This window comes from Microcaecilia unicolor, chromosome 2 (genome assembly GCF_901765095.1).
Source record: "Microcaecilia unicolor chromosome 2, aMicUni1.1, whole genome shotgun sequence".
Taxonomy (NCBI): domain Eukaryota; kingdom Metazoa; phylum Chordata; class Amphibia; order Gymnophiona; family Siphonopidae; genus Microcaecilia; species Microcaecilia unicolor.
In genome coordinates this window covers 523,095,990-523,120,214 of record NC_044032.1, presented here as the reverse complement: position 1 = coordinate 523,120,214, position 24,225 = coordinate 523,095,990, and the positions used below count along the sequence as shown (strand labels likewise).

General features: G+C 40.8%; 1 protein-coding gene across 2 annotated transcripts in view; it reads left to right on the top strand.

The window, feature by feature from the left end:
- Positions 1 to 24,225, top strand: part of SEL1L3 (SEL1L family member 3) — a 163,975-nt gene that overhangs the window by 116,872 nt on the left and 22,878 nt on the right. For both annotated transcript variants that reach the window (XM_030191255.1, XM_030191256.1), the window contains exons 16-20: positions 10,623 to 10,750; positions 16,897 to 16,980; positions 22,322 to 22,412; positions 22,512 to 22,596; positions 23,950 to 24,059. In XM_030191255.1, the coding sequence (XP_030047115.1) occupies positions 10,623 to 10,750; positions 16,897 to 16,980; positions 22,322 to 22,412; positions 22,512 to 22,596; positions 23,950 to 24,059 (498 nt within the window). The remainder of the gene's footprint in view (positions 1 to 10,622; positions 10,751 to 16,896; positions 16,981 to 22,321; positions 22,413 to 22,511; positions 22,597 to 23,949; positions 24,060 to 24,225) is intronic.

Sequence of the window (24,225 nt, the reverse complement as noted above, 5' to 3'; positions counted from 1 at the left end):
AATACTGAGGTTACCTGCCCAACTTGCACGCCAGGATTTATACCAGGTTTCAACTGGCCTAGGTCCAAAATTTGGCACAGGAATCTACTCCAAGCGCTATTCTGTAAAGTGTACTCAGCCCAGAGTTCCTTTTATAGAAAAGCGCTTAATGTGAATTTTTGTCAGCGCCATTTACCGAATCTGGGCCTCAGCACATAAGTGGCGGCAAAATACTCAAGTGTTCTTCTGTAATAGCATGTGTAAGTGGCATAGCTGTGTAGCCACATGTTTATCCTTTTTTCTTTTTTTTGTTTTGTTTTGTTTCTTTCCATTAGGAAATGTGTTATTTTATCCGGAAATACTGCTGAGTTTGTTTCTGTGCCTTTTTCTTCTGTCAGAAACTATGGGCCTAATAATTTTAAAAGCTAAACTCTTAAATTTGTGCTCTATCTTCAGTGCTAAGCTCCTACAATTTTCCCCACCCCTGCTGCCACCCACTTTTTATTAAGGTTACCAGATTTTTAGTGTATATATTTGGGACACTAGGGCAGGATGAGCAGGTGGAGTGGGAAGGGGCACCAGTTCTTTCTCTGAGTTTATCTCCCCATAAAAATTACAATCAAATTAAAATATTCAATCCCCTCATATCATAATATATTTTAATTATCATAAAATGTTTAAGATCCAGTACAATAAAAGGCTTAGGCTGGCAGGTACATTCTGCATAGAAAATAATTAATATGCAGAAGAAAAGCAAAACCAGCTGAGAAAATCCAACTGCTCCCACATAGATTCAGATCCTGAGACTTTGGTCATTTTGTACTGATAAGTTTTACTACTCTCTATTAGACAATAAAAACTTTCAGACCCTTGGTGTCGCTGCCTTAATTTCTTAGTTCAAAATCTCTGTTTCTGTCTTTTCGTGTCTGTTCTTCTGTGGTCCTCTGGTGTCCTACTTTTTATTTCTGTTCTGTCTCTTCTTTGTCTATTTCTTTCACTAATAAATATTTCTGTACTTTTTTTCCTTCCTTCCTTCCATATCAGTCTACCCCCTTCTCCTGGTTATCTTTCCTTCTTTCCTCTGTGCTCTCCCCCCCAAAACAATTCCACCTCCACTTCTCATCCTCTTCCCCTGATACTCTATTCACATATTCCTTTTAGTCCCATTAAGGGTGCTCTGTTCCTCTTTCCTCCTTTCTGAGTGCATGATCCATGAACTCTGAGGCAAGCCCTCATATTTGGTCTCACCAGAAATTCTGGGTCAGGTACCTGAAACCAGGGCCACAAACTATAGTTCTGTTAAGTAGTAGTAGTAGTAGTTGTACTGAGCTGGGTGGCTCAGTAAGCCGTAGTGTTTTAAGCCACACGTTCGTGCTGTAATCCCTCCTTCCAGTGAATCTGGAGAGTTCTACAATCAGTTCTGGTAACCCTGTGGGGAAAACCACATATCCAGTATATACATGATCTTCTTCACACACATCTACAGTCCTAGAGCTCCCAATCACATACTCAGTTCTCCCCATATACCTTCCACAGTCCCAGAACCCCCAACTATATGCGCAATGCCCCCCTTCTTCAGTTGCAGAGCCCCCCAATCAATTGTACCCCCATTTAAAGGCGGCTGCTCATTTTCTTGACAGCATTTAAGAATCCCCCCTCCCCACTCTCCATCACTACCACCACCACCACCACTCTCAACTTGGTTTACACAAGAGCGAGTGGTGGTTCAATGGAATTCAGTTTAGTTTATTAAAATGTGTTATTCTCCCATTTTCGTCCTGTGGGTCAAAGCTGATCTGTACTGCACAGGCGGGAGAGAAGTTGATGTAGGATAGGAGAGTGTCTTGGACTGCTGCTGCTGGTGAAGTAGAGGGAGAATAGTGCTGCTCACCTTTTTCTTCAGCCACAGGCCTGGGACCAACTTCTTTTTTTCTGAACAGCACATTAGGTCCAACCCTCCCTAACAATATCAGCATGAGTAGCACTTAATAGAGCATCAATTTCTATGATATGCTGGCTCAGTCTCGCAAGACTGGTCTCATGCAGCACGAGAAGTTAACAGGTTATTAAGCGCTGTTCCTTCTGCCGGCTTGGCCAAGGATTGGAAAGAAAAGACAGCCAACTGGTAAAGATTGGGGAAAGATCGAAAGAATAGGATTGGCCTTGCCAATTCACAAAAATGAAAGGGAAAAGAATGTCCTGTGACTCTCCCAGGTGGAATTGGGGACAGGTGGTTATGGCAAGAAAACAGCAAGGCAAACGATCTCCAAACTCCAAGATGGAAGGGCAAAAAAGCAGATCAATCAAAGAAAATAGTTTATTGAATGACAACCAAATAAACAAATCAGCTAATTTGTTTATTTGGTTGTCATTCAATAAACTATTTTCTCAGGTGGTTATGGCAGGCAGCTTATCCAGAAACTCTTGTCTGAACTCGGAGCGAAGCCCTGAAAATTGTAGATATCTGGTAACTTTACATGTGTGGGTGTTGAGCTCTGCAGTTCCCTCCTCCTCCTTTTGGTTTCCATTTTCCCCTGTTTTCATATCATATCTTCTTCCTAACTCAGCCCCTGCTAAGGGGGCAATGCCTAACTTTGGCAGTTTATAGGTCAGGTTAGAATTAAGGGCCAGAGGCACTAAAAAATCGTTAAAGCCCTTCCCTTACCGATTCCCTTAGTGAATCGGTAAGGAACGGGCATGCATCAAGGAATAGGAATGCAAATGAGCTGCTCGTTGTAGCTCACTTGCATTCTCTTTTCCATCATTAAACAGTTGGCCGGTCGAGCATGCGGAGAGCAGCCAAGCGTTATACTGGCTGCTCTGCGCATGCCAAGGACGTCCTTTATGGACATCCTTCACTATATATAAAAAAAAGACGAGCTGTGCCTATGGACATCCTTTATGGATGTCCTTCACTACATATATATAAAAAAGACGAGCTGTGCCTATGGACGTCCTTCGCCCCCCTCCCCCAAGGTCGCTGCCGCTCCCCCTTCCCCCCTGCATTGAAATGACAGCTTCCCGCAGCCCTGGCCTCCCTGCCATCCCCTGCGGCCCCGCCCCCGCAACCCCCCCTGAGGTTGTTACCGCCGCCACTCCCCCCTCCACCCGCCCCCCTCCGTCTGCCACCGGGCCGGGCCCTCACAGCGCCTCTCACCTCCATGTGAAGGCGCTGCAGCAAGCAACAGCTGATCGCTTCCCTTCGGACTTCCGTCCTTTCCTCCCTGGCCCGCCCTCGTCTGACGTAGGTGCCCCCTTCACCCCTTAGGGCTATGGTAGTGTTGTACAGTTGTGGGTAGTGGGGTTTGGTGGGGGTTGGGGGGCTCAGCACACAAGGTAAGGGAGCTGTGCACCTGGGAGCAATTTCTGAAGTCCACTGTAGTGCCCCCTAGGGTGCCTAGTTGGTGTCCTGGTGTGAGGGGGACCAGTGCACTACGAATGCTGGCTCCTCCCATGATCATTATCGCCAAAAACTGGGGACGACCATCTCTAAGGTCGACCTAAATGTTGAGATTTGGTCATCCCCGACTGTATTATCGAAACGAAAGATGGACACCCATGTTGTTTCGTTAATACGGGTTTCCCCGCCCCTTCGCCGGGACGTTCTGCGAGGACGTCCTCAAGAAAACCTGGACGTCCCGTTTGATTATGCCCCTCCACATTATATATATAAAACCTCACAATGAAAAGTAAAATGATTAAAAAGCAATCAAACATATAAACGGCAAGTGACCGACCCACCTGCAAATGTGCAGTAGAGTCGGAACGCTGAGAGTGTAGAAGTCCAAGCCCCGCCTCAACCAGCAGTACAGCCCAATAGGGGGCCCAAGAGGAGGGCTTGGACATGGGCGTGGAAATCGGAGGAGGAGGGAGCAGGGAGGGAAGGAGGGGGCGGAACTGAGGGAAACAGACGCTGGGGGGAGAGGGCAGGGGAGAGTGCGGGGAGGCCTTAGGAAAACAAAAAACTAGCCCGTTGTTACGGGCTTAACGGCTAGTATTAAAGATAAAGGAAGACTTTCACATAAAAGACGCCATGGAAAGGAATGATCTTTCTAGTGATCTTTTAGACTGTAGCTCTGTTAACTTGCTTAAATAAAGTGTTAAATTATACTGAAAATATAAAGATCTAATAGAACCCGGAAATTAAATCAAGATAACATATATAGAGGGACTATCTCATTTACAATTTTGTAAATAAAACATAGAAGTTTAAATTTTACTTGGGCAGGGCCAGCACAGGTAGTGAAGGAAGTGGATATACAAGAAAGTTCCTCAAATTTACATGTCCCATAGATCAACCTAGCAGCAGTATTCTGAGGTAACTGTGATCGTCCCATTAAGGGGCCATTTTACGGAGCGGCGGTAAGCCCAAAAGGGGCTTACCGCTTGCTCTTCTGGGACTACTGCTGGCCCAATGCAGCTGCTAGCAATAGTCCCATCCCGAGCATGCACCATTTCCTGGGGAAAAATAAAACCCCTGGAAATGGTTTGCATGGCTATAACTCAGCGGTAATCAGGCATTAGCGCACGCTGCCTGGTTACTGCTGGGTTAGCGCAGGAGCCCTTATCGCCACTTCAGTTGATGGCGGTAAGGGCTCTCCGTTGCATGGCCATGCGGTAAGAGTTCTCTTACCGCATGGCTATGTGTGTCTGGGGGGCTTTTTTACCAGCTGCAGTAAAAAGGGAAAATGCAACAAATTACACTGAGTTAATATTCTAAAATGTTCCATATTGAAAATTAGACCTAATTAATCAAAATTGTTTTAGACGTCAAAAGGTCAATTTGTATACCTGCAATTCCATAATTAGAGAACTGAGTCAAGAGTGACCCCCTAAGACCTTCAAAGACATTTCCTAGAGAATAAAAAATGAGAGAGAGGTTTTGAAATCCCTGACTACCCTAGACATAATAATTTTGTTTTGGCAATATTTAGAACAAATTTATGTGAATATGCCTAATTCTGGACCAATGTGAAACAGTTATTTAGTAAGTCATAACAAAAATTTAAGTCTGGTCGTAAAGGTATTAATAACAAAATATATGAAAAGTGAAGGATTCCCAATTCCTGAAAACCCATCCCAAAAGAAGTCACAAAAAATATTAAAGAAAATGGGAGATAGTGGTGATGCCTTAGGGTTCAAGATTCAGACAGAATTTCATTCCTTACACCCCTAGAACTTCAGTTCCCCAGAAACTCCTGAAACCATTTTAAAACCCTACCAGACACTTCCATTTTATTCAACTGTCAGTAAAAGCAATCCATGATCTGTCAGGTCAAAGGTTGAAGTGAGATCAAATTGCATCAGAATTGCTTTTTTATCCCTATGTGATAATTATTTTTCCTCAGCTACAGTCGTGGTCAGTAAGGTCTCTGTACTATAATGACATCTGAAACTAGACTGAGAAGAATTCAGTGTATCATAATTATCAAGTAATTTTGCAACTATTGAAGGTTTGAAATTGGTCTATAATTAGAAGGCTGAGAGAGATCTAAATTATTATTTTTTTTTAGTAATGGCACTATTTATTTATTTTTCCATATTTATATCCCGCTTTAAACAAAAAAAAGGTTACAATCAAAGATATATCATTTAAAATACATAAACAAATACACATAGGACGACAACAGTCTACCCTCCAGCCTCATCTATACATCCACTGATTCAAATAAAAATTCTTAGAACTAGTTTGAAGTCATGTCTCCAAATGACTGCTCGAGTCCAGCTTGAAATTATCTGTCCAAGAAAACTTTCACAAAACAGTGAGTTTTCAAATATCTGAAAGTCTCAGGTGCCCTGGAAGCTTATTCCATATAATAGATCCAGCAGTCAAAAATACTCATGTACAAGTTTCAACAAAACGATATGTTGAAGTTGCTGGAATACATAATTGTTTTGCCATTTCAATTAATAGTACCCACATGGCTGGAAGACTGCCTTCCTTCAGGTTGTGCCGTAACATTATAGCTGTCCGATTTACGAATTTTACTATCATTTAAGACGTATGGGACTGAAGGTCATCATACAATGAGAATGAGAAAATGTCTCTCAGTTGGACAGTTGATCAAAGGAGGGTCACACCATGATCACACACAATGCTTTGCATATATACTAATCCCTCACTAATGCCTTTTTTAAAATTCCTGGTAAGTTATGCATGCAGCCTGTATATGCACAACTGTACCCACTTTTGGATTTGAGATTTAGATTTACGGTAGTTGTTAAGCTGCAGTAAAATAACACATTTTATCACATCATAATTTACCATGGGAATCACTAAATTGCAAGTATCACAGTGCCACAGTTCAGTGACTCCTATGGTAAATATAAATTTTAGGCTTGCTTTTCTGAAGTAGGCTATGAAAACTGTAGGGCTGTTTATAGCTATTTACAAGCTGTTTTAAATTCTTTAGGGGCCCTTTTACTAAGCCACCTAAGCGTCCACGCGAGCCAACTTGGAGTTACTGCCCAGCTATCGCATGGCTCCTGCGGTAATTTCATTTTTGGCATGTGTCCAATACGCGCGCCCGAAAAATAATTTTTATTTTCTGGCGTGTGTCTGCTAAGTGCGCCAAGTGGCATTTGACATGCATAGGTCGCTACCACCTGGTTAATGCATGAGACCTTATTGCTAAGTCAATGGCTGGTGGTAAGGTCTTAGACCCAAAATGGACGCATGCCAATTTTTATTTTGCTGCACGTCCATTTTTGGCAAAAATTTTTAAAAAGGCATTTTTTTGCAGGCGCACTGAAAGATGGATGTGTGCATGCCCAAAACACATGCCTACAGTACCACAGGCCATTTTTCAGTGCACCTTAATAAAAAGGACTCCTTAATTTGCAGTTTTTCAATTTGTATGTTATATTTCTTATCTTTTCATTACTTTTTATTCTTTAATGTGATTAGGGCTGCATTTCAATTAAAATTTATAATCATGATTAAAAGTATGTTATTTATTCATTTTTTCTCCCACTGCAGCTCCTTTAGACTGTTTGCAATGGAGGGTTAAGTGACTTGCCCGGAGTCACAAGGAGCTGCAGTGGGGGGAAAATGTTTTTTTAAAAGTGCCTTTTATCGTGTGATTAATTGCAATTAAAATTTTAATTGAAATGCAGCCCTAATAAATTTGCATTGCTGAAATTGGGAATATCGCATGTTCCTAGCTCTAATAACACATATAGTAGGCCCCAAGTCGGGCCCACTTTGGCTATAGATAATATAAATCTCACATCAACCCCAGCATAGATCCCTCTGATTAGAGCACCCACGAAGACAAACTACCAATCCTAAAAGAGAGACCCATGGACCCCCTCCCCCCCCCCCACACAGAATAGATCCCCACCCATCCTCTGAAGATACCCTTCTTTCTCTGGAATATATTCCCCACCTCCTTGACACCTCCTGTAATCCCCTCCCTACCCCATGCAAGAGACCACCCACCACTACTAGATACCAAGGATAGCCCCAGTAGATCCAGGATGTATTTGGGATGAAAATCTAAGGGGTCTGTTTCAGGGACAGTAAGTTGTCTTTGAAGCAGGCTTAGATTGGGGTGGGATCTTTTCTGGGGCTGGGTATGGGATGTACATTACCTCCAGACCCTTTAAGATAGCTCCTGGGAACATCGTGAGGAATTTTAGCAGCCTGCTGCACATTAGCTCAGAATTGGTTTTATTTTATTTATTATTTTATTTATAATTTTAATTAGTACAAAAAACAAGCATCTGCTTGGTCAGAAAAATGATTTTACATTAATTAACAATTAGCTTGAAGATTCTCTAAGAGTAATAATGGGAATGGGACTTGATATATCGCCTTTCTGTGGTTTTTGCAACTGCATTCAAAGAGGTTTATATGTTATATACAGGTACTTATTTGTACCTGGGGCAATGGAGGGTTAAGTGACTTGCCCATAGTCACAAGGAGCAGCAGTGGAAATTGAACCCAGTTCCCCGGGATCGAAGTCTGTTGTACTAAACACTAGGCTATTCCTCCAGGAAAAATAATACAAGGAAAACAAAATTATATAATAAGATCTTCAATATATAACAAGAAGAAAAGGAAAATGTTTTAGCCTTCTTAGCCCACTATATAAGGGGAAGCGTGAAAAAGCAAACCAAAAGGAATCAAAGAAGGAAAAAAAGAAAAAGAAAAGACTTAGCAAGGATACCCCCCCCCCCAGCATCTTCATTATCCAACTTAAACCTAGATCTTCAAACCTGGAGCTCGCTTCCCATCCAAAAAGAACTGCAGTTGTTCTGGGCAAAAGAAAACATAACGAATCTCACCATATTTAACTAGACACTTCCATGGATCAGATTAAAAAAAAATATGCTCCTAGGTGTTTAGTCTGTTGTCTCATGGCCAAAAAAAGCTTTCTTCCTATTTTGAGTGGACTTCGTAAAGTCAGGATACATCCAAACCTTTTGGCCATGAAACAGTTTTAACATTCCAGAACTGGTATTATTTTACGAATAACATAACTTGTGTAGTTAAACGCAAGCTGCATTATTCAATTTACATAATAAGGAGGTGCTTTGAAGCATCTGCATTCTTCCCATCTCATTATTATTTAGCTTGTGTTGTGATAAAATGGCAAACATTAAGGTAAAATAATGAACAATTTTGCATGACCAGTTACCAGCCCTAGAGCTGATATAAATGCTCACGCCTAGATTAAGAAAATGCGTAAATTATAGCATTTATAATGTACACGTTTAACTGTGAAGCCTGTCCACACTCTTCCTATGTAGGAGCCATTTTAGAGAATAGCATGTTGCTGGAAAATTGGCATTTAGATGCATATATGTACATGTGCACTTTTATGCCGAAATTCTGGTATTTATGTGCATTCTTGGAGGAGTGGCCTAGTGGTTAGAGTGGTGGACTTTGGTCCTGGGGAACTGGGTTCGATTCCCACTGCAGGCACAGGCAGCTCCTTGTGACTCTGGGCAAGTCACTTAAACCTCCATTGCCCCAGGTACAAATAAGTACCTGTATATAATATGTAAGCCGCATTGAACCTGCTATGAGTGGGAAAGCGCGGGGTACAAATGTAATAAAAATAATAAAAAAAAAATATTCTTTATAGCACTAACCACATGGGGGGAACTCTATATAACTAAAGTTGCGCGTGTAAATTTGGCAGTTTGACCAAATTGCATGCACATGTTAATTGATTAACAAGCCAATCGGCACCAATATGGGTGATAAGTAATTATCAGCACTAATTGGCACTGATTCACTCACACAACTTTCTAAGCATATTCTGTAAAGCGGTGCGTGGATCTCAAAAGGGGCGTGGCCATAGGAGGGGCAGGTTTGGGTGTTTCTAAAAATTATGTGCAGTGTTATAGAATATGCCCAATCCATGCCTAAGTTAGGTGTGGGCAGTTACACCAAGTTTTAGTTGTATAGCTGCGCCTAAATGTTAGTCACGGGGATGGATGTACATGTATTCTATAAACCACGTTTAACTTTAGGCAAGGTTTATAGAATAGCACCAAATTGTGTTTTTTTCCAGTGCCATATATATACTTCCCCCCCATTTCCAGCTCCAAGCTCAAATCAAGTTACAAGCAGCTACATAATTTAGTTCCCTGCCCAAATGGATTTTACAATCTAACTTGTGCCTGAGGTAATAGAGGGTGATGTAATTTGTACAAAGTAACAAGAAGTGATAGTGGGAAAAGGAGGATTTGAATCATGGCTTACTCGCTTCTTAGTCTGTTGCTCTAACCACTAGGCTACTTCTCTACTCTGTAAAGAGGAAGGAAGGGATTTTGGATTTAGCTCACACCTTTTTTTTTTCAGTTGTAATTCAAGGTGAGTTACCTTCAGGTACAATAGGTATTTTCTTCTCCCCAGTGTTAAACAATCCTTCTCCCCAGTGTTAAACAATCCTATTTTGGCATTTAAAGCAGTGTTTTATATATAGAAACTAGTAAAAGAAGCCCGTTTCAGAGCAAATGAAACGGGCGCTAGGAAGGTTTTCGTGGCCAACACCCACCACCCTCCCTCCCTGGCCAACCCCTTCGTTGTTCTAGCATTGCTCCGCCCCCAACATCATGAGGTTTGACGTGAGGGCGGGGCCCAGAGCGATTTCCCCCCCCCCCCCCCCCGCCTCCCTGCCTCCCTCCCTGCCAACCCCTTCGTTGTTCTGCCATTGCTCCGCCCTCGAGGGTAGGGCCTGGAGCGATTTTGGTGGCTTCACCACCACAAACCTTCGAACCTTTTTGAAGGAAGTCAGGGCTTGGCTTCACTGACGTCAGTGTCCTCAGAACATTGAGGGTGAGTTTTATTATAGTAGATATGGTTTAAAATTATCTTCTACACCAACACAGGACGTTAATTGTTGGTAAATAACCTCTGAAGAGGAAATTGTTGCTCTTTCAAGCTAAATCTTGCTGATTGGAGTTTTCTAAAATGTTTTAATATCTTTTTGAAATAGAAGGAACTGACGTTATTCAACACAGTTAAATCAATAATGCAAGGAATTTCTTGAGAGTTAAAATACTGTCTTATACAGTGGTCAGTTAGATTATTTAGAATCAAGTGTTGAATCCTATTTATCTTAGAATACTTAAGAGTGGTCTGTAAAGTGTACTTAACAAATTTGTCCTGTAATTCTTTTTTTTTAAAGACACGTGCCTTTGAATACTTCCATAGAGCTTCCATGGATGGGCATTTTGAAGGAGCTATTCTTTGCTCTCATTATTATATGATGGGAAGTTTAGAAAACATTCCTAGAGATCCTGAGAAAGCTATAATGTAAGTAACTAAGAGGTCACAATAAAAAGTGTCTACTGATCAGTAGCATTTTAGATTCAGCAAAATATTGCTATTTGGATGACTTGGGTATTTCATTTCAACCTACTGACTACTTTTCACTAGCCAACCAAAAATGGTAGATGATTACAAAAAAAGACTGATGGTGGTTATAGCCTCAATTTTTACTTTTCACAGTTTGATACTATTAAACTCCTGAGTTGTTGAATTTTATTTACTTTTTAAAAACTTTATTAAGAAATATGATATAACAATGCAATGCTTAATAATATGGTAACAAATAATCACAGTATATAATAGTAGCATGTACATAATTATCTATAGCCTCTTTGTCATTAGATACAGTAAGGAGCTAGTGAAAGAGAAGAAAAAGAAAGCAAAAATTTGTAACAATGGAAGCCTGATTTTTTTTTTTAATGGGGCGTTTAGGTCGGAAATGGAATGTCCAAGTTGGAATGTTAAAAGTTTCCAGCCTATTGTGCAAAAGGCTTACTGAATGTGGCATCTTTTATAAAATATGAATAGGGTATTCAGGAACTAAACATGCATTTTCCTAAACATGCAGTGGGAGCTAGACAGGGGCCCTTTTATTAACGTGTGGTAGGTTTTGCAGTTACCGCACGTTTAACACAAAAATTAATGTGCAGTAACTGAAATGCATTTACCACACAGGGCAGATGCTTACCTAACCACCTGATACTGCAGTACATTAAGTTGCAGATAGTGCAGCAGAACTGCAGTACCTGTCCCTGCATGTAACGCAGTGGAGAGCCAGCTGGTAAATAAAACTGGTCTAATATTGCTGCGCTCTTATACCCTTCCATATCTCTCTCCCTCATTCCCCCATCAGTACCGCTTGGACTTACAATATATGGAAGGATGACCCTTAGTGAGACTACTTCTAGGGGTCATTGCCATTTTAGATTTCAGCACCTACCTGGGCGGCAGCGAAGGGAGTCATTGGGGGGCCAGAGAGAGACATTCCAAGGGTGGAGTTTAGGAGTAGCTGGCAGCTGGTTCATAAGGGATGTTGAAATCATGGGGAGGTTGAGGGGAGTGGCCTAGTGGTTAGGGTGGTGGACTTTGGTCCTGGGGAACTGAGAAACTGAGTTCGATTCCAACTTCAGGCATAGGCAGCTCCTTGTTTCTCTGAGCAAGTCACTTAACCCTCCATTGCCCCATGTAAGCCGCATTGAGCCTGCCACGAGTGGGAAAGCGCGGGGTACAAATGTAACAAAAATAAAATATCTGAATTAGCGGGGGGGGGGGGGGGGGGGGGGGGAGGGAGAGAGAAACAGATGCACTTATGTGGGTTCTAGACAATATTGAGCCAGGACCTACTTAAGTATCTTATGTGGGTTCTGGCTGAATATTGGCGAGGACCTAGATAAATGTGAGCAGCCAGCAGCAGTCCAGTCAGACCTGGATATTAATTGCTAGTGACCTGACAGGACCTGGCATTGAATACTTGGGTGTAACTTAGCTAACGACAGTCAGTTTTAAAAACATGCTGCCTTAGCCAGCTGAATATTGACCAGACAGATCAGGTTTCAATGTGGGGACCATAACTTTCTAACAATAACAGCTCCATATAGTTATGAACTGAATACACTCTATAAAATGCTGGGATTCCTGTTACCATTTAGGACTAGATTCTATAAAAAGTCGCCAAAAAATCGGCGCAGAAAAAAATAATCTTTAAGCATAATTCTATAAAGGCCGCACGCATACTGTTTATAGAATTACGCTTTGTAACACTTTCCACACCATTTACAGAATATGCTTAGCCAGTTTCGGTGCCACTTATAGAGTCTGCCTAAATTTCCACACCATTTTTAGAATCACTAAAATATTGGTGCTGATCTTTCAGTGCTAATTTGACATCGGCGTGTAATGACAGGGACAGTGAGAAAAATGACATCCAGACATTGACAGCCAAACTTTAGCTATGCTGACACTGCTATTGGCAAGCTTCTTTCTAAAAAAGGGCAAGCAGTACTTTATCCTCCCAGGCCATAGGAAGAGATCCTACCTGAAATACAGGAGGGCCTCTTCTAATTTATGTTGATTCCTTATCTAATGCTCCAGTATCCCTACGCTGCACTTTAATAATGTTCACATGTTGTGCAATTCTAGACTTGATCTTACGCTTTGTTTCCCCTATATACCACTTGTGGCATGGACATTTCATGCCATACACCACCTGATGTGTATTACAATCTGTTCTGGAGAGTAACACAAACTCCTTCTGTATGATAGCTATCCATAGTAATTTAGCTTGAATCACAAATTTATAATACACACAGTTAAAAAACATGGCAAGTGTCCTGTAGCTTGCCCATTGTCATCTATCATGGCCACTCCTGAACAAAATCTCCACTGAATTTCTACCTCCAAAATAAGAGAGCCGAGGTGTTTATTCTAATCTTGCATGTAGAGTCAATATTGGCCAATGTTTATAAATAATTCTCTGTATATCTAATGATTGTGCATAATAAGGCAATACACAAGTTAATCGTGTGTTCTGGTTCTTAATCGATTTTTGTAATAACCAATTTCTGTGTGCATTGCTTGCTCTTTTACTTGCTTTCCTAATAATCCTCTGAGGATAGCCCCTTTGACTAAACCTGTTTGCCATGACCCGAGATTTCTTTAGTATCTCTAGATGTAAAGTCTCTGTACACCAATGTCCCTCAAGATGCAGCTTTTAGATTGATAGATAAAACTCTCAGGGCCCTGTTTACTAAGGTGCGTTAGTGTTTTTTTTAGCATGCCTACACTTAGCATGCGCTAAACATGTAGGCGCCTGTAGGGATATTGTAGGCACATACATGGTTAATGCGGGTACATAGTTAACCTGCATTAAAAATGTTAACATGCCTATAATGCTGCTTAGTAAATAGGGCCCTCAATGAATTAGATGTATCAGACAGTTGAATCCATTTATTAAATCAAATAGCCCATATGGTCTTAAAAAAGAATTATTTTGCTTTTTGTGAGAAATTTTATTAGCAGATTAAAGGGGTCGCCATGAGGGCCACAGTAGCCCCCACTGTGGCCTGTATGTACATGATAGATTTTGAGAACAGATTTGTACATTCTTCACAGTTTGTAGGGGATATAGTGATGTGGAAAAGGTTTATTGACAATGTGTTGGTTATCTGGTCAGGAGGGAATCAAAACTTAATAGCATTTATAAGGTATTTAAACAGTTGTGATAATAATATACAATTTATAGCAAAGGTAAGGGGTAACACAGTACAGCTTCTAGATATAGATATACAGTATCATCAAGGGTAGCTTTTTAACTAAAGCATTACAGAAACCTACAGACCGAAATACCATTCTGCATTTTAGACGCCATCATCCAAGTAAGATGAAGGAAAGTGAACCCACAGGGCAATTTTTCCATATCAAAAGATTGTGTACTTCAGGTGAAGAAATATAGGAAAGAAGCTCGGGTCATGGCAAGAGGGGCATGGACCTGGGAGGGGCATTGGCGGGTTAGGAGTGTGCCTGAACACAGGTTATAGAATACTAGTTAGTTGTGAGCATTTACACCATCCACTGAGCTAGTGTAAGTTAGATGCGTAACTACAGACTTACACTAGTATTCTTTAATAGTATTTGTGTGTGCAATTGCCATTATTGCCAAGATCCATCCGAACAGTCAACGACCATCTACCATTCAGAAAAATGTTGAAGACCCATCTCTTCAAGGAAGCTTACCCTAATGACCCAACTTAACTTTTTAAGCCCACCACATGATTCCTGCCCCGACGATTATTATACCTTTTGACCATGTCTCACAATCTCATTATACTCATTCCTCAATCTCTTCCTCTCCATCCTTCCTACTCCTTACCCCTCCCAATCTCTTCTCCTTTTGCTCATCGTATCTTTGTTTACCTCTCCATGCTCAATTTACATATCCTCAAAACCCCACTACTACTATGTTTACTACAACTTGTAACATTCTCCTTCAAGACTTTGTAATTCTATTTACTATGTAAGCCGCATTGAACCTGCTATATGTGGGAAAGTGCGGGGTACAAATGTAATTAATAATAATAATTATTATTATTATAGAATTTCTACGTAGCACACAGTATCCTGGTGATTAACTTTAAGTGACTATCAAGAATTACCTCGGGGGCATTTTCTCCAAATGGGTTAGTTTTGTGCATACTGTGATAGGAACGAACCTCATTTCTAAGCTAGGGTATGTAGAGTATGATCTCAGGCTCTGAAATTTAATGCTAGCTGTAGTACTTGCATCATGTCAAAGAGAGCTTCTTTCTGGAGTTTATAAGAAGTAACATGTATAGGCAACTTATCCAGGTGCGCTTAAGAAGTTGTTTTTGATCAAACCTATGGCACCCAAAACAATGGGAAATATTTCTGTATCTTTCTGCCACATTTTCTTGGTCTTGAACTGCATTTTTTGGTACTAAAGGATCTTCTCTCTCTCCATGCGATTCATCAAGTAATCGCTTGGGACTGACACCTCTATAATCAATACTGTTCTGGTGTTTTTCTGTTTTACCACTATTTCTGATTTTCTTGCATCCTAGTCAGGATGGGGATGTCCCAGGCGATCACCTCTATAACTAGGCACCCATGGTGAGGCACCCCTTTGCATGCATATGTATGCTTAAAGTATCGCTTACATGCATTAATGCCCTAAGGGGCCCTTTTACAAAGCATCGGTAAGCCCAACGCGGGCTTACCACATGGTAACCCGGAACTACTGCTGCGGTAGTTCTGCCTTGTGTATGTGACATTTCCGGCATGCGGGAAATTTTTTATTTTAATAGTGCGGCACTAAATCAGCAGTAATTGATTCCTGGTTACTGCCGGGTTACCATGAGAGCCCTTACTGTCACCTTAATGGATGGCCATAAGTGCTCACCCCACATGGTAAGAGTAATCCTACCGCATGGCCATTTTTAGGGGCTTTTTACCTGCTGCTGTAAAAAGGGCCCTTAGTGTTTGGGATAAATGGCCCCTGCCGCTACCACAGGGTCCTTTTTTCCCACAGCTTAGTAAAAGACTCCTAAGTGTTTGTCTGTAAAGGCGCGCATAAGTGCTATGGCATGCAAATGCAAGGGGGCATACACATGTATCTTATAGGCCTTCTATTATGTATTTAGAAGCATTGTTAGTAAAGGAGTATGCAGATGATTATGTTAGTGTTATTGTGTGAGTGGTTTTAATGAATGCATTTTAGTTTGATGTTTTAATTTTATTTCCTTTTTTGTATGTATTATTTATATTTAATTAGTTTTAATTTGTATTGTATATTTGTCATTTCATGTTTTAATTATGTATGTTCATTTGTTACCTGCATAGACTGAGATAAGTGGGATATAAATTTGTAAAGTAAAAGAGAAAGATGTTAATTATTGCTGATTAGTTGCTCCTAGATGTTTCTATAGTGATTAATAGATGATTTCCAGCCAATGGTAATTCAATTTAATTGAATTCCGCTCTTATATACCGCTAATATTCCCTTTTCGGGGTTTGGTGCGGTTTACATAAAAAGTGGGGCATAGGTTGGGTACTATGTTATATGGTTTATTTTATTTATTTATTTATTTATTTATTGCATTTGTATCCCACATTATCCCACCTCTTTGCAGGCTCAATGTGGCTTACAATTCATCATGGATAATGGAAATAGAAGTGAATATACAAATGGTTTACAGAGGGTTTTGTATTACATGGTGGTGAAGTACATGATGGTGTAAAGCAGAAAGACGTTATAAGTACAGTTTTACAGTTTTACAATCTTGTTGGTTGAATATAATCTTATACAACACTAGAGAGTGTGGGAGTAGTAGAAGTGATTTTTTTATGTTTATATTTGGTTAAAAAAGGATAAAATGTAAAAAAAAAAAACTAAATAAAATGCATAAATAGCTGGAGATTTAGTTGACATTCTCTTGTCTGGAGAAGCCAATACAGTCACCTGGAAATGATTGAAGAGAAGACTCTGAGCTAGTGCTAATTGACTGCACTGTTGTGTATTCTTAATAAGGCGTTAGCTGTACAGGTTGTGAAGGCTTGATATATCAGTTATATCTGTTCAGTTAATATATATCTATATATACTTTTCTATGTTACAGCTGGGCAAAACAAGTGGCAGAACAAAATGGATATTTAGGTCATGCTATTAGAAAAGCTCTGGATGCATATCTGGAAATGTCATGGTAAGTTTGGCATTTCTCATGAATTGTGATTGTATAATGGTTTGTCCATGACTTTGATCAGTGTTTATTTGGGGAAGTAGTTAATCATTTAAGTAAAATTAATAAATTGATGTTTATATTTTTTAATTTACTAATGGCCATAATAACTAATGGGTTGGCTTCTGTCTAGAAAAGCTGCCTGCCTCAGATATTTAAAGACAAGGAAATGCTTTGAAGTGTTCCATTTTCTGTTTATGCATGTGAGCATTTTATCTCCCTGTCTTCTCGTCTCCAACATTTAGCTGGCATCTTTCAACTAAAATTACCAGCCTTCCTCCAGTATTGGTTCTAGTTTTAGGGTTATTCATGTTGGCAGCTTGAAGCCTAAATAATTTGCCTATATTCTCCAACTACTGTGGTAGCCTTTGTCTCTTGGGCACCCTACAAACTCGGTGAGCTGTACTTACTAATGTGCATTAACAAGTTATCTTGAGTTAGGGGCACAGTTAGTAAATGGGACACATTGAGAATAATGAGGCTTGGGTTACTTAACGTGTCAAATCACGTAATGCATGTTAACTAGTTAATGCACTTTAAGAAATAGAGCCCTATTGGTTATGTATTTTTCATTTAAATCAGTTCTTGTAGGGTCACTTAGGGACCATTTTACAAAGGCACGGTAGGTAGACTGTATGCACATGTAGCACATGCTAAAACGAGACTACCACCAGGCTAGCGCACCCTCCTGGCAGTAATTTCGGATTTGGCATTTGCCCATAACACTGGGCCAAATTATTTTTTTATTTTCTACTGCATGAAGCGTTAATCGGCACTTGGCGCGTGCCAACTGGTCTTCACGCGTGTAGCACATGAGCCCATACCGCTAGCGCAACGGGTGGTGGTAAGGTCTCAGGCCGAAAATAAACATGCACTGGTTTCAATTTAACGCACGTCCATTTTCTGGCCCCTTAAAAAAGGTCCGTTTTCTGCTGAAGTCTTGGAGGCCACCCTTGTAAGTCTCGGCGGCCATTTTGAAGAGCGATACGGCAGCGGGGGAGGGTCAGCGCTGGCAGCGGGCAGGCAAGACTGGGGATCTTTCCTGCCTGCCCTGAAGAATTTGCTGGACAACCTGGGTGGCTGGAGGGGAGGCAGGGGAGAGAGGAGAGTCGGTGGACATGGGTGGCTGGAGGGGGGTAAGGGGAGAGAGGAGAAGCTGGGGACTTTTCCCTTCCAGCCTCCCTCCTTTCCTATGTGGGGGGGGGGGGGGGGGGCGTGTGTCTCAGATTGTGTTTGCGGTGGTAGCGGCGCAACCGGTTCAGTTGTTGCCGGTAACGTTGACTGCGGACCCAGGGGGGAGGGTGTTGTGTGTCTGGGAGGGGGGTTGTCAGGGAGGCGGTGAGTGGTTTGCAGGGGGTGGTAGCAGTGGCAGTACCAACAGTGTTGATGCCGGCGACGTTGGGCCAGGACTGAGGGTACATTGGTGTGCCTCGTTCTGCTATCCTGTGGTTGGTCACTGCTGCTTGTGACGAACCAGGAAGCACGCTGACGTCAGGACAGGAGATGGATACAGTGTTATAGGCAACACGAACCCTGCAAACTCTTCACTGCCACGGAGTCAGCTTAAGAACAGAGGTGCTTTTTATTATAGTAGATTATCCCCCTAATTATTTATATGGTGCTCAAAATCACACATGCAAATTTGGGCATGTGTGGAATTTGCATGGTCATTTCATCGCATAATGAGCCAATTAATGCTGATAATTGTCTAACAATCAATAATTGACCTCAATAATTTGAATTTATGCGTGGATCTTTATAGTTGCTAATCAACAAAGATGTGCCTGTAAATTTTTACATGTGGATTCAGAAAGGGGGCATGGCCATGGGGGGGGCATGGGCAGGTCAGGGGCGTTCTTGGAATTTGCTCATAGTGTTACAGAGTAAGTCAGATCCACGCCTAATTTAATCAGAATGATTTACACCAAGTTTTAGTTGACGTAAATCCTCACGCCCAAAATTGGGCATGGATTCCAGCTCCAAGTGCTATTCTATAAACAGCACCCAACTCAGAGTGCCATTTATAAGAAGAGCGCTTAGCGCTTATTCTTTTTGGCACCATATACAGAATCTAGCCCCATAAGGTCATTTTTTTTTTTTTAGTAGGCCACTTCCAGTTGGTCACCCCAATAACACTCAAAAGGAGAATATTCTATAACAATACCCGGTGTCAACTTTACAAGAAAAATCCAGTAAAACAGTTTGAACTTAAAAACAACACCTGAGTGTCCAGATGTCCTTGTAGATTAGAAACATATCCCGGTATCAGCGTTCCTAACATTTACGCACCCGCAGTTACATCAGTCATAGACCTGGCATAACTGTGTATACCTAGATGCAGCCGGAACACGTGTTACGTACAGCATTCTGTAAGTTCTGCTTGTTACGTTTATCTTGTTGGGCAGACTGGATGGACTGTTCAGGTCTTTATCTGCCATCATTTACTATGTTACTAAGAGCTCACTATTGTCCTTTCCTTGCTCCACCCCCTTTGCAGTTCAGCACTACAGCATTTATGAGTGCCCTTATAGAATAGTGCTTAGGGCACTCAAACATGTCAGTGCTCATTTTATACGTTTTGAAACTGTTCATAAAATATTTTGTATATGTTGAATATTAACAAGAAAAATTTAAGACAACTATAAAGTGAAAGAAAATAGGAAAAAAAGTCAACAAAAGTATTTTTGCTTTATGAAGAGATAAGGTGTTACACCTACTTCCATTTTTTTCAATGCCGATGGCTTAAGTGGAGGCCTACCTCTGAAGATCCATTTTTGTACATTTGTGGGGATTTTTTGGTTACAACAGCAATTAATGCATAGCGTTTTGATGGACATATAGCTGTTGGTTATGCTATATTGTTTGTGTGTATATATATATATAGAGAGAGAGCGACGTGTATTTTCGTTTTGAGTGCTCATTTCCAGTCATGAGTGTGCATAGAGGAGTCATAACCTTGGATGTTTCATTACAAAATTGCCCTTCATGATAACTGTGTCTTTATAAAATAAGCTAGAAATAGGTACCTATGCAGCTTTGACATATCAGTGATCTGTTATAAAATTTTGCTTTGAACCTGCAGAGTGTTTTATGCAGATCAGTGAAAGAAGCTCATTTTAATGCATTTTGAGTTGTACTCTTTAGCATGATCTTAAAAATGTAAAAGGGTGCGAAGGGTATCTAGGTCGGAAATGAAATGCCCAAGTTGAGATGTTCCCAGATTCCAGCCTATTGTGCAAAAGGCCTACTGAATGTAGCATCTTTTGTAAAATACGAATAGGGCAGCCAGAAGATGCACATGTATTTTCCTAAACACATGGTGGGAGCTAGCTTTTTAGAAAAAAGACAAATGTAAAAAATAGCATCACTCAGGGGCCCTTTCACTAAAGTTTATAAAGTACTTTCTACATGTAAATTATTTTTATAGGTGGAAAAGGGCACTTGACCACCCATACACTATTATGGTAGTTCCAGAGTGGTCCAGGGTTGAAGTCTGGGCAGAGCCAGCACCCAGGTACTGTTGATATTCAGTCCCAGTGCCAGGCTAGCTAACCTATCTTTACCTGGTTAGCTGTCTAGGTACTAGCATTGAGTATTGGCCAGTGCCTGGATAACTTCTGGGTAGCACTCTGAAGTCCTCTGGTCTCCCTTCTCACCTGATACTCCCAAAGAGCACTGTCATCCCTCCTACCTACCTGGCCTTATGTACCACCCTCAGCAATTAAATGTCCCAGTCATCTGAACTACAAAAATCACATCCCTATCTTTAATGTAATATAATTTTATTTAATACAGGCATGCATACCCAGCTTCTATCCCCTACAGGGGTTCAAAGTGACTTACAACTTAATACAACAGTGAAACATAGTAACATATAGTAACATAGTAGATGATGGCAGATAAAGACCTGTACAGATACCATATGTAATGAGTTTATGATGTGATACTTCATATGGATACCTGATTTGATTTGGCCTTACTATTTTCAGGGCATAGACCGTAGAAGCCTGCCTGGCACTGGCTTTGCTTCCCAGTTAGTCGTGTTTCTACTAATCTCCGCTAAGCTTCTTTGGATCCATTTCTTACAGTTTTTTCTAACACAAAGTCATCCTTACTAGCACATTTCCAGATCTATGTTTCAGAAAAATGTAAGAACAACCTCATGCATTCCAATAGATTATCTCAGATCCATTGGATCAAGCCACTTTTGCAAAACTTTAATCATGAGCACTGCTAGACTGCCACCAGAGGTCACAGCAGCCATTTTGAGATGAGAGCCATGACAGGCAGGAGCAAGTGAGCATCGCTTCTGCTATGAGAACCCCTAGACCACCAGGTATATCACAGCTATGCCTGGGGAGCCTACAGGGTTTGGGGGTGGTGGGTCTGTTTTGGGGGCTTGACTTGTTTTGTGGGGAGAGGGAGGGGGCACCAGAAACCCGCTTAGCCATAACCCAGAAGTTAACCAGGCACCAGACAGTATTCAGACCAGTGCCCGGTTAGCACAGTGGCTAAAGTTAAGACAACCTTTTTGCTATCCTAACTTTAGCCACGAATTAGTTAATTACCGCCTTCACCCAAGCTCCACCCACGCAGTGCCCCAGCACTTATCGGACAGTGCAGGGGCTGTTTGTGCTAATATTCAGCGACACTGTCCGGTTAAGTGCTGCTGAATATCATCGGTGATTTAGCCAGGCCATAGGCTCTCCTGCCCAGTTAAATCGCTTTGAATATTGATCTGTAAATAAATTCCTTCCAGTCATAGTTAATGTCTGTGCACTCTCAACATTTCAACTCCCTACCTGAAGCCATTTCGGAGATGTAAGTAGGACACACACACATACAATGTGATAAGCCTCTCTTTAGATAGAACCGAGGCTAAAAATAAACTAAATGAGCTGTTACAACTGCTGAGCTAAGAAAGATGAGGACAAAGAGAAAATTAAATCAGAATTTTAGAGCAAAAATAAATAAATAAATTTGAGCAAAGGTTTATACAATAATATATGTGTTCTATACTGAGGTATTTCACCTTAGGCACACTAGTTTTTCATACTTTGTAGATCCAAATTCAAAACTATGATTTTCTGTTCAGAATCTTGTTCCAAAATAGATTAATGCACCATTAATGCACATAACAAGCACTGCAGAGCCCACCAAGACTATCGCAGTGCCTGAAAATAGTGCTTTTTGGCATTTTGAGCAAACAGATTGATTTTGACTTTTTGAGCAGTGCAAACGTTTTGAAAATGGAGCACCTCACCAATTCAAATTTTGCTTATTGCACTATTGTAATCTGTTTCAGGCATGAAGCGCTGCTGTACTACATTTTAACTGCAGAGACAGGTATCGAAACGTCACAGACAAACTTAGCATTCCTCTGTGAAGAGAGACCTGTAAGTCAGCCCACTGGCAATCATTGCATTTGTGCATGAGCATTGTCTTTGTGTAATATTGCCTGTTGATGTCCACTGATAAAAGCATTCTTCTTCCAGGAGCTGGCAAAGAGATATTTAGCTACAGACTGTGTACGACGATATTATAATTTTTCAGTTTTGCAAGTCAATGCTCCACCGTTTGGTATGTATAAACTAATTTCTTTCAAGCATACTTTACTTTATTTGGTGACCCACCTCACCAAAGTAGTTCAAGGTGAGTTATAAAATAAACATTAAAACACAAAATACAATTGTTTCAAAATAAAAACACAACAAAACAAACTAAGCATGTGCTGAAAAATTCTAACTAATAGGGAGCACTTAGTTCTAGCAGTGTAGGCTTCTGAAATGTGGAACATAAACTCTTCCTTTATTGTAAGTTTAGGTACTACTACTACTATCAGGGTAAATATTCAGCCAGCGGGGGTGAGTGTTTTTCTGACCGCCACCGATGTTATTCCCTGATATTCAGTGTCATGCCATGTCCAGGCTTTGACATTGAATATCCGGTTTATGCAGCGCCTTAACATAGCCTGTTAAGTCGATATTCAGAACTTAACCAGCCATGGGTTGCCACATATAGGACTGTGTTTTATGCAGTTCCATTTATGTGATTTCCATGGCCGGTTAAGTGCTGAATATCGGCATGTAAACCGCCTAGTGCTGACTCCGCCCCAGAAAGCCCCCAAAATAATTGGATTTCCCTTAGATGCTGACTGCTAATTTTCAGCAGATCATTTCCATAGTGCTAGTAGATATACACAACACTGTACACAAACACATTTATTTATTTTTCAGTTTTATATCCCGCGTTACCCAAATAATCTAAATGGGTAACAACAAACATACAACATAATCATAAAATACAAAAAACAAGATAAAATCAAAGAAAAGCTAAAAAAAAAAAACCTTAACACAGAAAATCATCCACATCTGATACAATCATGCAACACATAAGGGACAGTCCCTGATCAACAGAGCATACAATCTATTCAAGACAAGCAGTAGGTGTTCATATGCTGTAGTTTACATGCACCCTCGCCACATTTAGGCATTTTAATTATATCAGGTCTATGGCTGCTGTAACTGCGCACGCCTAAATTGTAGATGTCCCAATACTGGATTACACACCTACATAAAATAGGCTCTCACCATGCGGCATTGAGGTGCCTAAAAAGAGGCCCCCACTTCTAGAATTACCTCCAGTGTTACCCATGTCTAGAAGCATGTGTAGCTTTATGTGGGAGCTCTGGGGTAGGCTATTTTCTGAAGGCATATATAGGCACGTATAAATTAAGTGCAATATATATGCCTATGTGCCTTGCCAGCCTAGCAGCCTTATCATAAAATTACTCTCCCAGCGTGCATATATGTAAACCGTATCATGTTTATGTTTATTGAAATATTTAATATACCGCTTAACTACATCAAAGATCAAAGCAGTTTACAATAATGTGGATGCACTGCTTGATACTACATTTTTTACCTTTCACAGCTTATCTGAAAATGGGAGACCTCTATTACTATAATAATCAGAATCAGTCCAAAGACATTGAATTATCAGCCTTGATGTACACTCGAGCTGCTTTACAAGGAGATTCACAGGTATGGAGTGACTTAAGAGAGGTTTGACAGCCTAAAATATCAGGATACATGTAATATAAAGTAGTAATCCAGCAAAGGTGAGCAAATCATTGGCTACACAGAGCAGTTCCATGCACAACCCTGAAGGACAGATGTACTAAGCATTTTCCCCTTAAATACAAAATTT